This window comes from Drosophila willistoni, assembly GCF_018902025.1.
Source record: "Drosophila willistoni isolate 14030-0811.24 chromosome 2L unlocalized genomic scaffold, UCI_dwil_1.1 Seg196, whole genome shotgun sequence".
Taxonomy (NCBI): domain Eukaryota; kingdom Metazoa; phylum Arthropoda; class Insecta; order Diptera; family Drosophilidae; genus Drosophila; species Drosophila willistoni.
The window spans coordinates 3,137,891-3,153,209 of record NW_025814048.1 but is presented as its reverse complement, the minus strand read 5'-3'; the positions used below and the strand labels follow the sequence as shown (position 1 = coordinate 3,153,209).

The 15,319-nt window shown below is 35.7% G+C and overlaps 3 protein-coding genes across 4 annotated transcripts; 2 read left to right on the top strand and 1 right to left on the bottom strand.

The window, feature by feature from the left end:
* The first annotated feature begins 801 nt into the window (after positions 1 to 801).
* Positions 802 to 3,949, top strand: LOC6640428 (inositol-3-phosphate synthase). Its single transcript, XM_047009953.1, has 2 exons — positions 802 to 1,110; positions 3,431 to 3,949. The coding sequence occupies exons 1-2, from the start codon at positions 982 to 984 to the stop codon at positions 3,947 to 3,949; spliced, it is 648 nt and encodes a 215-aa protein (XP_046865909.1). The 5' UTR covers positions 802 to 981.
* A 4,547-nt stretch (positions 3,950 to 8,496) lies between these two features.
* Positions 8,497 to 15,210, top strand: LOC6640368 (dihydroceramide fatty acyl 2-hydroxylase FAH2). 2 transcript variants are annotated; one of them, XM_047010082.1, is made up of 4 exons: positions 8,497 to 8,523; positions 12,260 to 12,633; positions 14,373 to 14,600; positions 14,661 to 15,210. In XM_047010082.1, exons 2-4 carry the CDS (start codon positions 12,277 to 12,279, stop codon positions 15,147 to 15,149), a joined length of 1,074 nt encoding a protein of 357 aa, XP_046866038.1. In that variant the 5' UTR covers positions 8,497 to 8,523; positions 12,260 to 12,276; the 3' UTR covers positions 15,150 to 15,210. The 2 variants fall into 2 exon arrangements, with proteins under 2 accessions (XP_046866038.1, XP_023037834.2); XM_023182066.2 differs by lacking the exon at positions 8,497 to 8,523 and adding an exon at positions 11,934 to 12,174.
* Positions 12,635 to 14,265, bottom strand: LOC6640369. The gene is made up of 5 exons (XM_002063583.3): positions 14,078 to 14,265; positions 13,536 to 13,959; positions 13,203 to 13,474; positions 12,986 to 13,144; positions 12,635 to 12,930 (listed from the first exon to the last, which is right to left on the bottom strand). The coding sequence occupies exons 1-5, from the start codon at positions 14,121 to 14,123 to the stop codon at positions 12,758 to 12,760; spliced, it is 1,074 nt and encodes a 357-aa protein (XP_002063619.1). The 5' UTR covers positions 14,124 to 14,265; the 3' UTR covers positions 12,635 to 12,757.
* Positions 15,211 to 15,319: the final 109 nt, after the last annotated feature.

Below are 15,319 nucleotides of genomic sequence, written 5' to 3'. Positions count from 1 at the left end.
GGTTCTTTACTTATACATCGAATATCCTATATATGTATTTCCATATTGATAAATTTGATGGATCATATTCTTCGAAATTCTTGAATCTTTTGAAAGTTTATTTAAGTTCAAGAACTATATTCTGTTTAGGAAGGGAATCTATAACTATATTTTCTTGTGTACTCCTGATGACATTTTAAGTCCTTAAGAACGTTAACCATACTCTAATACTAACGAAACTATGCATCTACCGTTAGGAAGGCACATAAATGTATGAGCTATGTACATATGTATGTACATAGATTTTAAATCGGAAGCAGTTTTCGTTTCAAACACTTTACCTGATAAATCATTAAATCCAATATAATCTCATATATCAAAACATAAAATCTGAAAATACACAAAAGGGTTTTTTAAGAATTTTAGCCTACTCTGGTTACTCTTTTGCCCTATTTAAGAGGTTTGGCTTTGTTATATAAATGAATATATTACAATATATTCATTATACATATGTATCAAATACATAATTTTTAACAATCCCAATATACCCTCTCAGTCAAACACGGTATTCGCTTTCATTATGAAAAGAACCGTTCTCTTACTCTCTCTCTTTTGTGTGGTATTCTCTCTGAAATGGCGCCAAGTACCGGTGTAGTGCCGGCTTGACAATCTCTCACTCTCATTATCAAATCTTGAGTGAAAGAGAGAGTAAAAGTGTAGGCGTGGGAGAGAGTGGGGGCAGAGAAAGAGCGTAAACTTTCTAGCCTCTGCCTGGGCGGCCACAAGTTCATAAAAGCAGAACGCTCCCCATTCGTCCAGCTCATTAGTTAGCCAGCTCTTGCTCCAAACAGATGCCCAGAAGGTTGCTCCAGAACTGAGTGTCGGGACAAAGGGAAACGCAAAAGGAATTTCCACACCAAAACAAAACATACGCTAATTTATAAACAAAAGGCAAAAAAAGAGTGTGGGTGTGAAAAAAATAGAAACACAAAGGAAACGAAAATGAAGCCAACTAAGAATTCAACTTTGGAAATCATCTCACCCAAAGTGCAGGTGAATGATGATTTCATTGAGACCCTCTATGACTATCACACGTCCCAGGTGAAACGCACTGCCAATGGACAATTACAGGTAAGTGGAAATTGATTTTAAGCCAAATAAAATAAATGCCACCAGTTGCATAAGGGGGGGATAAGAAACCGCCCCAAATAAAATAAACAAAAGGGTAAGAATAACAACAAATTGATTGAGGTAGTTAAGAGATCGAAAGGGAATTTATAGTTGTAGTTTAGAAAATTGATTTTAAATTTACTTTTATTGCAGTACTTAAAAAATAAGAGTTATTTTGGCTTATTTAAGACCCACATAAAAAATCTTTAGAATTTATTTAAAGTGATTTCACAATTAACATACTAATTTATAGACTTTTAGATAATTCAATTTTAATTGGATTTGATACCGAACTTTCATATATCAATTTTTCCATACGCAGTTTTTCTCAACTGTTTATGAAAGGGGAATTTTCCTATTTGATTAATGAGCCCTAAAATAAGGTACATCATAAATTCTAGATCTGATATAACTGATAAATATTGTGAAAAGAGAAAAACTATTCGGGCGTTAAATGTGAAAATTTATTGATTAATTGCAAATATGGGAAAAAAGAAAAAATCAGCTGATAAACAGGGAACTGATAGCTAGCTGACCATATATAATCCCTACCTCTGTCTATATATATATATCTACAACAAAATGGTGGTTGATTTACATACATGCGGCGCAGGCGCCTCCTCCATCCATTGGATTCGATTTCAGCAAATAAACGAAAAATTATTTGTAATAATATTAAATTTCCCACTGGCTGAGCCTCTGTTGTTTACCCATCCACAGGGAGTGGGTGATAAGTTTGGCCTTGCCGCCTTCAAGCCGGGCTCTTTGTTTGCCCTCTTTCCTCCCACTACCGCCCACTTGCATATTTTTCATCTAACAGACACTTGCTGCATTTCTCATGTTCACGTTCAAGGTCAATGTCAGTTTGCATAGAGAAATTGAGAGACAGAGAGAGCGAAAAGTAAAAAGTTTAAGAGCTGGAAAAATCAGTTCTCTCTTAATGTAAGGGAATCTATTTTCTAGGTGCAGCTTTTCTTGTTAGTCATTAGATGAATGCCTTTCCATTTTTTTAAGAGTTTAAAAAACTTTAAATACCTTTCAGATATTTCATAGTGCAAAATATTAATTGTTACATCTACAGACATAAATGAGATCCAAAACGTAATTAAACTCTTTTGGGACACTAGAATAGTTCTTTATAAAGTTTTTTATTTGAATTACAAAATCGTAAATCTAAAATTTTGTAACACTATCAACAGTTTATTAAAAAACTTAAAGCACTCTTTTAAAAAATTGGTTTTTAAAACATTTACCATCTTATAAATAGTCCTAACACTTTACAATATGTGATCCAATAAAAATATGTTCAGAAAATTTAAATACTTTATGTATTTTTGAAATATTTTGAAAAGTGACAAATTTTTGAAGGCTCTGTCGGCTCTGCTCCCAGCTCTGCCGGCAGCGCTGCTTGCTTTGGGAATGAGGGAAGAAGAAGAACATATTGTAAAATAGAGAGTAAAATTGTTTTGTTTGTATGTTGATGAATTGAGTTGCAGAAAACAAATTTTGAACATGTAAAATTATTATTACTAAGGACTGCAAGAGTGTATAAACTTCGGCATAGCCGATGTTAGCTTCTTTGATATTTTAAGGTTTGATTTCAGATGAATATTCCTATATCTAACACATAAACTTAAAAGTCGACTATAAAAAACAATTTAAAATTCAATTTTAATTCAATATTTTTGAAGTAGAAACTTAGGCGAAACTTCCTAATTGTCTGTTATGTTAAATCTCAATTTGTATCCCTAGAAAAGTCCTTAAGTTGTGTCTATGAAAACGACAAGATTCGTTCAAAAATTGATTAGAATTACTAAGTACTAAATGTCTAGTTTCATTTTAATAATATCTATTAGGATTTCATCCACGACAGCAGAAGATTTCATTATAGTATCGATTATTTCACAGTTCATTAGATTCTCGCATGATATTGCTAATAAGATAATTTGAAAAATCATGAATGGACTTTGACCGAACACGTTGATAAATAATAAATGCGTTTTTTGTTGTCAGTTTTGGTAATTTAAACAAAAAGAAAGAGAAAAAGAACACGTCGCGCCGCAACAGGTGCAGACGTTTAGAAAAAGAGAAAAACAAAAACTGTCGAACCGGCTTTTTCTATTTTTGTTACCGGCAAAAAAAAAGGTAAACAAAAATCAGGCGATGGTAAATTATGTATGCTGGGGGGGTGGCCCGATCAAAATGTCGTCTAATCAGCGTAAAATAATCTTTGATTTGATTTTGGGTTATTTTATTGACTTTGACTTGTATCTTTTTGCAGGTGCACCCCGAGACGACCACGTTGAAGATACGCACTGGTCGTCAAGTGCCCAAATTGGGGGTCATGCTGGTCGGTTGGGGTGGCAACAATGGATCCACCTTAACCGCTGCCCTGGAGGCGAATCGTCGTCAGTTGAAGTGGCGCAAACGTACGGGAGTTCAGGAGGCGAATTGGTATGGTTCGATTACCCAAGCATCGACTGTCTTTATTGGCTCTGATGACAGCGGAGCTGATGTCTATGTGCCCATGAAGGATCTGCTGCCCATGGTGGAGCCCAATGACATAGTTGTCGATGGTTGGGACATTAGTAATTTGCATGTGGGTGATGCCATGCGTCGTGCTGAGGTCTTGGATGTGGCTCTCCAAGATCAATTGTACGAACATTTGTCCACACTTAAGCCCCGTCCATCGATCTATGATCCGGATTTCATAGCGGCCAATCAATCGGATAGAGCCAACAATGTCATCAGGGACCGACGGAGCTTGGAGTGCGTCGACGTGGCTGTATCATGGAAGTGAAGAGCAGTGGGTGATCCTCAATGTTTGGCACACACGAACGTTTCATGTGTGGAGAAGGCTCATCCCTAGCATGGTCATCTTGAGTTCAACAGTCGGAATTCACCATCGCTTCTGCATGGCCAGCATTGATGAAGGGATGGATCTTCATCGTCGGATCATCTCCTATCTTTCATCCTGTGCACTACTCAGGCTCACCGAATACATTGTGCCGTATGGAGCTGAGGGACAAGTTCATGTGGCGATGATTTCAAATCGTCAGACCAAGATCAGATGTTTTGGTTGATTTCTAGTGGGTGCTGCATAACCAGTTTCTATGCTGACAATCATTTGGCAACATGATCAAATTTATCTGCACCACAACAGTTAGATCCAAGAGGTGAATTGCCAAGTCATGCACCAGATCTGTGGATGCCCCAGAACGCATTCATTAAGGAGCATTGTCGATCTTTAGTCACAATGCATTAATTTGGGATCGAATTCCATAGTTTCAATATGCTATCAAAACTGTAGTTCTAGATGCCACAATGATGGTATGATATTGATGGTTCCTACGATGCAATGAGCATCAGAATGCTGGGTCAAATCTAAGATGTTCTTGATGGAGAAATGGCATTCAAACAGATCTATTGCACACTAGAGAATCTCAAAGTATACTTTTGAATGGCCTTGAAAATTTTAATCTTAACTAGCTACAAATTGGATGCCCAGATAATGCCAGAAGACTATCTGTATGGAATATTCTGTCTAGCAATTTGGAAATTCTATTTCAAGCATCTGGATCATAAATTTTCCGTTGTCGATGGCACTTGCTGGAATCCTCGCCATCGATACAATGCAGGAATGCTGCCAGAAATCTTGTATCAAATGGTTCCTCAATGAATGCTTGTGAAAAGCAACAAAGACACACAATATCTTGATATGCCAACAGGCTGAAATTGATTCGAAAGGATGCAAAATCTATATGTCTGAAAGACGTGCAAAGTATTGCTGAACGAATGCATTAGTGTGATTGCATTATTCAACAGTTTGCATAATTGAAGATTTTACTAGACAATCTTGAATCATATCTGTATGAGACATAATTGTGCCCATGAAAGATCTAATGCGTGAAAAACAACGGAAATCATTAATCAACAATGTTAGCTACAATTGAATGCATGCTTAATGAAGAAATATTTTAAAAAGTTGCCAATGTTGTATTATAGAGAATTTGAACTGCATATGAAGATTCAAAACATTTTGGCATGTATGATTCTAGATTTGAATATTAATGATTTTTGTAACACCATCATTTACTGCATTTATGAATGTTATGACCTTTGGACATATTACAATAGTGTTTTTTTAACACCACTTAAGTCGCACTCGAGCTCAATTTGGCACGCACTGCCCTTGGGAACCAAATACAACTGGCAAATCATATGCACAAAAACCACGCGGTTGGCCAAGTTCTCACTCTTGAAATTGGATAGCGTTAAATAAGAAAGTACCTCTTGGTACCGATTCTCTATGGGTTTGTAATAAAGCTATGAAAACGCCAAGGAACTTGTATGAAAATCATGCAGAGATTTCTAGGGGCAAGTCATGAAAACTAAGAAAACTGCATGGAAACTTCTTGAGTATTTCTTAGGAATATTCAAACTAAATTTTTCTAAAATCAATCAACAGAATTGATGAATGAAAAGTGAAGTGAAACTAACTAGAGGTGTTTGCAAATCGAAAACAAATTACCAATCTTTTATTATTATTTTATTTTATTTAAAAAAGATTTTATGCACTTGCATATTGTATTAATTTTGGAGAGCAATGTCAATATTGCCCTTCGGCTAACTACCAAGTTGCCTTGTAACTGCTTCTTTAAAGCATATTCGATACGATTTAGAACATTTTAACTTTTTTACAGTTCTTTACAGAAGTGTAAATATGAAAACATTAAGTTTGTTAAGTAAGTATGGAAGATTTATTAGCTTTGGTGTGCATTACTTAAGAAATAACTTTCCGCTGAATATTTTGTATTTAATTAATGTTTTGCGCAAGGTTTGGAAATTAAATCTAAAGGAAATTAAATATTTGGTAATTGTTTTTTTTTTTTAGTTTTAAGCATTTACAATTTAAAAACATTATCAGAATTTGATTTTCATTTGAAACGCAAGCGAACATTTCAACTTCTTCTTCTTCTTGTCTGTCTGTGATTCAAAATAAAGCCTAAAAGTAGGCAACACGCTTTTTTCACTTTCATTTTAAACAAAGAGAGCGTTATGGCTAATACTTTAATTTTTTGATGACACAAATAAATATTATAATTAATTATGAATAATTAAATATTATTAAGCCTTTGCACAAAATATATTTTTGCCATTAATATTTGATTGCTTATCAAAATCAGTTAATTCAGATAAAAATAATTAGAGTCCAAAGTGGATTTAAACACTTTGATTCGTGTGGAATTCGAAACCCAATTTTTTCCTGATGTTGAGCTCACTAAAGCCTTTTGAGGCATTCGATGCCTATAAATTCCAACATGTTAATCCATTTCATCCATATTTATTGATGATAAGTAACTCATAAATTATTCATATTTCCTGTCTTTCATATTATCGCCATTATAAATGTCTCAAATGTTTACTATAGGTAAATAGTTTTTTTTATCGTCTTTTTTTGTATTGTCTCACCATGTGTGTGCGTGTGTGTGAATGTGTGTGTGAACGTTTGTGGTCAATAAGTAGATAGACTAATTACTTAGATGAAAGTTTCCCGAGAAGCATTTGCAAACAAACAAAACATAAACCAAAATGAATAGACAAAAATATTTATTATCCTTTTAACGAATTTATTGGTATTTTTTGTTTATACTTTGAAGATGAAATAGTTCTTAAAGGAAGTCCTAAATAGTTTCTGACCCATTTTATAAAATAGATATAATATAAGCTTCTAATTCAAAATAATTCCTTGAATTTTAGAGGATTACAGAAAATCAAACAAAGTTTTTAAATATCAAATAATGCCCCAATAATGTGGAACTCAATATATAACCATTTTGAATACATTGTCTGTCTCATCAGTTAATGCCACATAATCTATTACCGAATTCATTTGGCCTATTGATAGATAGCTTCGTAGTAGACAGAAAAATGTAATCGATTGGTAATTAGAGTCAACTCGATCCCGAAATCCTCGAACGATTTCAATTAGCTTCAATGGTTTGACCAACAAATGGAATGCCCTTTGGGAGACCAACTATATTGGAAACTACTTTAACTATCTGTGACTGAGACTAGGACGAGGTCAATGAGTGTGTTTGTGGTCATACGAACATATAATTAACCCAAAGCTAGCCACAGGCCAAAAGGCGTAGCCCCAAACACGCGGACAGCACAAAGAAGAAGGCTTGGCCCGGCTTGGCTTTGGACATGTCAATGTCAAAAATTGTTGGCACAGGAGCTCCAGCTCCTACCTAAGGCCAGGACTAGGTGTGTATGTGGAGGACATAAATTTCAAGAAAAACACAGCCGAAAGGCGTGCCCACCAGTATGGAATGGAGTGGGCGAGAGAGATTTTGCCATGGCGTGCACAAAATTTGCTAATCTCTTGTCATAAGAGTGATGGGAGGTTAAGCACAAACTATTTCTCGCAGTGTACCAAGTGAAGAAGTGACTTCGTTTTAGTGGTTAACATTGGATGCCATAGAAGTGCTTAATATAATATACCACAACTTAACTGTCCAAAAGACCTCTCAAAGCATTGTTAATGCATTATAAATTATATAGAGTTTAAGTAAATTCCCCGTCAAATGTGATTTATTGGATCATACACACACAATTTTCGTATTTGGGGCAATTAGCATTATGAATCATATAGATGAGTCATAATACTTTAGGAACCCACTCTTGTGTCTTCTGTACCCGCATTGATTAGTGTAGATGACCAATTTAATTAAACACTGATTATATGCCACTTGTTGTACTATCACGATTACCAACAATATTGAGAACATCATAGCCAATGCGAGCATGTACGTACAATATATGCTATGGGACTATAAAGCAACGAGTTGGCTTTGACTGGCTTGGCTTATCGGTATCTTCAAATATTCACCACTTGATATTTTGGCTTGTAAAACCAGAGAAAATAGAACAGTCCATGCGTCCGTTCGTGCGATAGCGACTAAAAATTTAGATATAACTTGGCTGATAACACGGGACTAAGTGTGTGTGTGTGTGTGTGTGTGTGCGTGTGTGTGGGTGATGGGCATAGGTTTGTTTCTTTTTTTGTTTTTGGATGAGCCTACATACATTTTTGGTTTTATCTTATCACTTCTATGTGTCTTGCTCTCCCTGTCTTGCCCACATTGACTCTGCTTAGCCCATTTATTATAGCGGCAAAACTACCCAACCGGCATATATATATATATATATATTGAAATATATATATAATTCAAATACTAGTAATACTATCTAAGCAGAGGAAAAGAGACGCTGACGCTGGCATCGCAGTCGCGGTTTTATTCGAACCCATTTGAAGTTGACTGCCAACGCCTTTTGTTCGCAGTTCGCAGTTGCTTTTCATTGCGTGCGGTAAGCGAGAGACATCACCTTTAGCAGGTCACTAACTCAAATTACGTATACGACCCGTGTGTTCTTCATAACGGTATTTTGTCTTGGGTTTCCCTTTTAAATAAATAATCATAGTCGAGCAATTTACTTGGCCAATCTAAATGAGAACTGCCCCTTTGTTTCTTATGGTCCGAGTGTTTGACTAAATCATTATAAATCATTATTGCCGCAGAGTGGCGCGTAATTTGCGGTAGGTTTTCAAATGGACATTTCATTTTCAATCAAGGACATCGATTTAATGATTTAATGACAGTTTTCGTGTGCATTATGTGAGCTTGTTAAAATACATATATACAAACTTTAAGAGTCCTAGAAATTCTCGTGAAATTGAAATCAAAATCTTTGAGTTATTATTAAAAGCAGTGACTCATATTTAATTTATCAAATTCTTTGTGTAATCTCAAATTTGGCGCCAAAATTGTTGAGTTCCATGCTGATGTGATTGAGCTCAAAGCAATTTCAATTCTTAGTAATGTTCAAGACCACAAAACTGTAATCTGGGCTCGATCTATGGGGCCTCGACAAGAGCGGATCCAAGAATGTTATCAGGATGCAAAGAAAAAGAAAGCAAACAACAAAACGACGACATTTTTAACCATATTGTTTTCGCTTTAAAAAGATTTCCACAAGTGTTTTAGGTCTCGCCTTTGGAATTTTATTTCAACCTAAGTTCCCACTGCCCTAAATTCGGCCCTGTGTTAACATTAAACAATATTTCACACCTACTTAGAAACTTGCTAACATTCTTGATAACCATAAATGATTTCTATTGCCAAGATAATCTGTTTTCGAATTCAGGGAATGGGCTAAGGTGCAACCACATTTTGAAGAAGGTCAAAAGAACCATTTTCTTTTGCCATTCTTTTGCCACAACTCAATAATCTAAAACTTTATTATGAAAATGCGATATTTTTGTCATTGTAGATAAGAATTTAGTTCGTATAATAAAACAAAATAGTGATTATGTGAATGACTTAACCAAAAACAAAACAAAAAATAAAAAACTCATGCAAACGATTGCAATAATGGAAATTTCTTTTGAAAAATTGTAATATTTGGAAACTTTTCAATAGAAAACTTCCACACACCTTACGCAGTAGATAAGATGACATAGTTGATATGTCTCAGACACTTGACACGCCTTGACCATTTCCATATACATATATATAATAATATTTACTGACGCTCTGTAAGTACGTGAAATGACACGAACTTAAACTGTATAGATAAAAATCAATCAAACATTACAATAGAAGCCATGTAAACACGGATAGTTGAACTGGGTCTCTCTATAGCAAGGTGTATTTATGAACCTGTTCTATCTAACCAAAAGGTGATAAAAATCAAAAAAAAAAATATTGATAACGTACAAGGGTGACGCTTTGGATGAATCATCGTGCTAATATTCCTGTTCCTAGCTATCCTATCTATGTAGTATAATTATCTCTGTGTGTATGAAAAAACTATGTCCATGTCTTTATCGGGCGGACTTTGACAAACGAGTGCCGAAAATCCCTGCATTAAACTGGTTGCTCAGATAAGTTCTGTATACACTCGATTTTATATTTAGTTTGCAGTTGAAGTCTACGTTCAAATTGGCGCGTAGACATCGATCGTTTAGTATGGCTAAGAATGAATCCCTTTGTGCCCAACGACTGGAGGGAATCCACATCTGTCTTGGAATGGAATGCCAAAGTTGACTTGACCTGCATAGCAGATGTGAGAAGTAATCATTCAATGCATTGGCTCACATAGTATGTAGGGGATGGTGGGGGTGGGTGGTGATGCAATTACCTATGCAATTGCTGGGCTAGCATGTTCTCTCTGTTTCAACTATAATTATACCACTTAATTACACAATTATAAAACTCTTGAATTATATTTTTTTTATTGCCTTGAAAAATCATAAATCAATAACCATTCATGATAGTAAAGATTGTGTGGGTGTGTGTGTGTACGTGTGTATGTATGTAGTCGAAATCCTGATGAAATTTCTAACTAAACACTTGAAATGCCCAAAATGTAGAATCATAAATTTTTTAAAAATAAATCTGCATATCTTTCATTGAAATCTTCGACTGGAATGTTAAATTGAGTTTGTGTTCAAATTAATTACTCAATATGATGACTTATTCAACCAATGAACAAGTTCCTTTTTTTAATCACTTGTTTACTCACCTGCTCATCTCTTTATCATCAAAAGATCCATGCTGAACTATATTAATAAAAACATCCTTCCTCTTAGAAGGAATAAAATCACCAAAGGAATAAAATCACCAAAGGAATTGTCAGTATAATGAGTAATAAATGGAAAAATCAGTCAATCAACAAGTGAATAAGTCAAAAACCAAAAGGCGTAGTGATCATATTTAATTGCTCATTTATTTAAGGGATTTCTCAATTCTAAATATTTGCGTTAATAATATTTGGGAATATACTTTGCGTCATGAAGTCATCTTTGTATATACATATATGTATGTACATACATACATATGTATATTAAATGGATTTTTTTTAAAACTGAACTATTTTTTACTTAAAATATATTTAAAGTGCAGCAATGTATGTACCTGAAAATGTATTTTTGTAATACTCTTCATGAGTTTTTAAAAAAATTTGCTGGCTAGATTCGAAAATTAGTCGATATAAATTAAAATTTGATTGTTTATGCATTTGCCTGAAATTTTGTCTTCTTTCTTGTGATTTGTTCCTTTTATCCAATCCTAACTTTAAAAACCATTTGGAAATGAATCCCCGGCAGAATACGTGTGTATGTACATACACATGTATGCTGCCTTCAAAAATTTACAAAAAAAAAAAATTATAAATTTTATTGTATGCAAATTATATTTAGTTATTACAAAATTAAGAATCCATCATAGAGGAATGATTTAAATTTGAGATTTTTTTTTTAAAAAGTTAAGATTTAGTCTATTTATATACAGTGAACACTCAGTTAACGAACCCCTAACGCATAACGGAAAATAAGTTTCGCTTAACCTTCCATGTGCATGTAAAATTTTTATCTGTGTTTAACAACGAATGAGGGGAATACCCAAATAGATATTATAGGACTGTCCAGTGTGACCGTTTTAGCATTTAGCATGCTATTGAGCTGCAAAATGGTTTCGCATAACGAAAAAGATTCTGGACCGAACGGACTTTGCATTGTATAAGGAATATTCGACTAAACAATTACCAATAATTCTATAAATGGTAAAGATTTAAATTTAAGATTTTATTTACAAGGTCAAAAGCTTCCACTTTCTAATTTATGTAAATTTTTAAGATTTTGAAATCTCAATCTTGACAGCGTTGAACAGGCCTTGAAAAAATTGTTCACTATATTCAGATTCGACTGTAGTTCATTATTGTTAAGTACTTAATGAGAACACACACACTTTTCATACAGGGGAAAAAAAACACTTACATTAAAAAATCATATTGTAATTCGATTAAAATTTATCTGCATATTATTGACGCTTAATTAAAAAGTCGAAAAAATATCTATAAAAAAATTTAACATGGAAAATAAAAATATAAACCGAAAACAACAACTGTTGAATGTCATGTCTTACTCGTCCGACATGCGATATTCACTGAAATTAAAAAGTTAAGCATCATCTGGCATCAATTTGAAATGCAAAAAAAAAAAGAACAAAAACTAAAATGAACATTTTCCGTATTTCAATTGCAGATTTGAAAGCCAACGAAATGGATCCAGTCAACGACAGAATGTCATCGAAAGATAAATTTATTGTGAAATATCGCCAACAGTATTATGATATATCGCATTTTCTGCATAAGCATCCAGGTGGCATTAATACACTTAAGGGATTGAATCAAGGTGATATGACAGCACGATTTATGAAGGCTCCACCGCATTCCGATGCGGCAATGTATCTGATGCAGGAATATAAGATAAACGACCAGGATGTGGACACCAATGGAAGAGGCAAGACCAATGTAAAACGACGACATGTGGCGGAAAACGATGGGGTCGAGCTATTAGAACAGCCGAGCGATCAGAAGGAGGATAGAAATAATAATCAATTGGATGAGAGCATGGAGGTGAGTGGGGAAAACTTTTGCTATACTTTGTTTTATTTAAAGTCTCGGAGCTTAAAAATTATAATACAAATGCTACGACTAGAGCGTCAGGCTAAGGCAAAGAGGTAAACGCCACTTTAGTTAGTCAGAGTTGATGTGCTTGCTGGCTAGGAATGTAGACCTTGGGCTTAGAATAGGTGCGGATTTCTTCCTCGACTGTAGCCAGTTCTTTGTCAATCTCTGCCTTGCGGGTACGTACACGCAAAGTTTGCGTGGTCATGGGCATGTGATTTAGTTCATTCACTAGACTATCAAAACCTAAAAGGAAGAAAAAGTTTGTACAACTTGAATTCACTTTGGCCAGCTGACTTACGTTTCTGCGCATTGTTCAGGTTAGTCAGACGATCCTGTTCGCTAAGGACTATATGACCACGGGGACAATCCGGATCACGGGCATCAGCACGCAATTTGGCTTCGGCCTTGTCGCGTTTTTCCTTTTCCAAATAGCGCGGTAGACGCACATCATCGCGAGCTGTTGAGATCGGGATATTAGATTCAATTAAAGTGCCACGCTTACCTCCTTGACTTACCTCCCAATTTGTGTTCTCGACGCCTTGATTTATTTGTAATGGTCGTAATGTTTGACACAGAGCTAGTAATGGTGGCCCTACTACGAGCACTTAAGGGCTGTGCGTCATCGACATCCAAATGGTTAATGGTTTCAAGTTCATCCATTGGATACAGATTTAGGTGCTTGTTGCTGCTAGAGGAACGGGGGGATAGCGGCAACTGGTCATCATCATCGTCGTGATATCTATAGTTGTTGTCATCACTTATAAGAGAGCGACCATCAATGCTACATCTGCGAGAAAGTGAAAATTGATTAAAAATCAAATCGTGTTTTTATTAATTTATGTGCTCACTTTTTCAAGGCCTTGGTAAGATAAATTTCATCTGTAATATCTTCCGTTTGAATGCCTATGCTGGTGGAACTTCTTTGACTGCCACACGATTGACATCGTCCTTCGGGAGGAGTTGCTGCCTCTAAGATTTCTTCAGGCTCGCTTGCTTTAGGCACGACCACATCCAGATGTTGCTGCGAACGAAAGTTACTATGGCTGCGTGCGAGACGCAGTTGTTGTTGTTGCTGCTGTTGCCGTGTATTTGTAGTTGTTTGTCGTTCCTTTTCTCCCTTCGTTTCTCGCACTTCTGACGCAGTACGACGCAGTGGTTGCATCCACTTGGGACGGACTGGCTCCTTGGCGGCCAATTTTTGTGTGGTAGCTTTCTCTAGGGAACGCAGATTAATTTTATTCTCCTTCAAAAAATTTCGGCCTTGTGTGGCTCCTAAAAAGAGGGAAAAAAACACAAAAAAACCAAAACAAATTAGCTCCTTGCGTTGTCTTGGAGAATGTCAGGGTCAAGGGATGGGGTACGAGTTGTTTGCTTTGCTAAATAAACTTACGCGGCACCGAAAACATGCCCCTCAATGTGGGTATTGGGTTTGACATAGGGCCGCTACGACGAGCCACAAACAGAACAGAACAGTATAAAAGGAAATTCGTTTCTAAATTCCAGAAGTACTACAAATGCTAACTACGTATTTTCCTTTATTTTTGAATCTTGCGACAGCAATTCGAATGCGGCCTTGCCAGAAACTAAAACGTATTTGCCGCTGAAGTTATCGTTATCGATATAGTGATGGGAATTATTCAAAACCGTGACTAAGTGATTTTTTTTCAATTAATCCAATTTTTTAGCATTTAGTGGATTGGTCCAAAGCAATGTTGCCCCAAATAGCCAATATAACGGAACACTATGATGAATGGGCACACAAACCTGTAGACAGACCACTGCGATTATTCGGACCCTGGTATCTGGAAATGTGTACAAAAACTCCATGGTGGGTGGTTCCCCTTTTCTGGATACCTGTGATTATACAATGTGGGTGGCAGGACTTTTACACCAGTTGGAATGATGCAAATCAGGTTGGTATTCTAAAAAACTATAATGAAACAAATAGAATTAAGCTACCTTTATCTTTCCAGCTGACTGTGCTTTGTGCATGCTTCATATTCGGTATACTTTTGTGGACATTTGTTGAGTACACATTGCATCGGTGGGTTTTTCATGTGAAGCTGACTAAGAATAGTGGTCCTTGGATATGTACATTTCACTTCTTAATTCATGGTTTGCATCACAAAGTGCCCTTTGATTCGATGCGTCTGGTATTCCCGCCTCTTCCTGGTGCAGTGCTGGCATCCATTATTTATTTGCCCTTGAGCTTTTTCCTTTTTAACCCTCGTGTGGTCTTATCTGGGGCTTTATTGGGCTATCTGTGTTATGATATGATGCACTACTATTTGCATTATGGGAATCCATCTACTAAGCATATGGTGCACATGAAACGATATCATTTCCAACATCACTTCTCCCATCAAGATCTCGGCTACGGAATCAGCAGCCCTTTATGGGATGTGATATTTAAAACACGTATACATTTGCGTAAATTAAGATATCAATTGCGCTGGTCGTAGTTCTGATTGATGTAATATAAATTTAAATAGGCCATAAGTAATAAAGATAAGATTGAAAATATTTGCTGTGCAAGTGACTTGAATCGACAACATTTGAAATTGTTTCTCGATTTGCGTTTGCTACGATAACTGTGAGTTATCCAATTCAATCCAATCGATCAGGTGGTATC

What these genes read in the sequence shown, in the direction of transcription:
- LOC6640369 (XM_002063583.3), bottom strand. Translation starts at nt 14,123, where the DNA reads ATGTCAAACCCAATACCCACATTGAGGGGCATGTTTTCGGTGCCGC. An exon ending in CTTACCAAGGCCTTGAAAAA is followed by an intron (nt 13,475 to 13,535) that starts GTGAGCACATAA and finishes ACTTTCTCGCAG; the next exon opens with ATGTAGCATTGATGGTCGCT. An exon ending in TCGAGAACACAAATTGGGAG is followed by an intron (nt 13,145 to 13,202) that starts GTAAGTCAAGGA and finishes CGATCTCAACAG; the next exon opens with CTCGCGATGATGTGCGTCTA.
- LOC6640428 (XM_047009953.1), top strand. Translation starts at nt 982, where the DNA reads ATGAAGCCAACTAAGAATTCAACTTTGGAAATCATCTCACCCAAAGTG. An exon ending in CTGCCAATGGACAATTACAG is followed by an intron (nt 1,111 to 3,430) that starts GTAAGTGGAAAT and finishes ATCTTTTTGCAG; the next exon opens with GTGCACCCCGAGACGACCAC.
- LOC6640368 (XM_023182066.2), top strand. Translation starts at nt 12,087, where the DNA reads ATGGAAAATAAAAATATAAACCGAAAACAACAACTGTTGAATGTCATG. An exon ending in AATTGGATGAGAGCATGGAG is followed by an intron (nt 12,634 to 14,372) that starts GTGAGTGGGGAA and finishes CCAATTTTTTAG; the next exon opens with CATTTAGTGGATTGGTCCAA. An exon ending in GTTGGAATGATGCAAATCAG is followed by an intron (nt 14,601 to 14,660) that starts GTTGGTATTCTA and finishes TTATCTTTCCAG; the next exon opens with CTGACTGTGCTTTGTGCATG.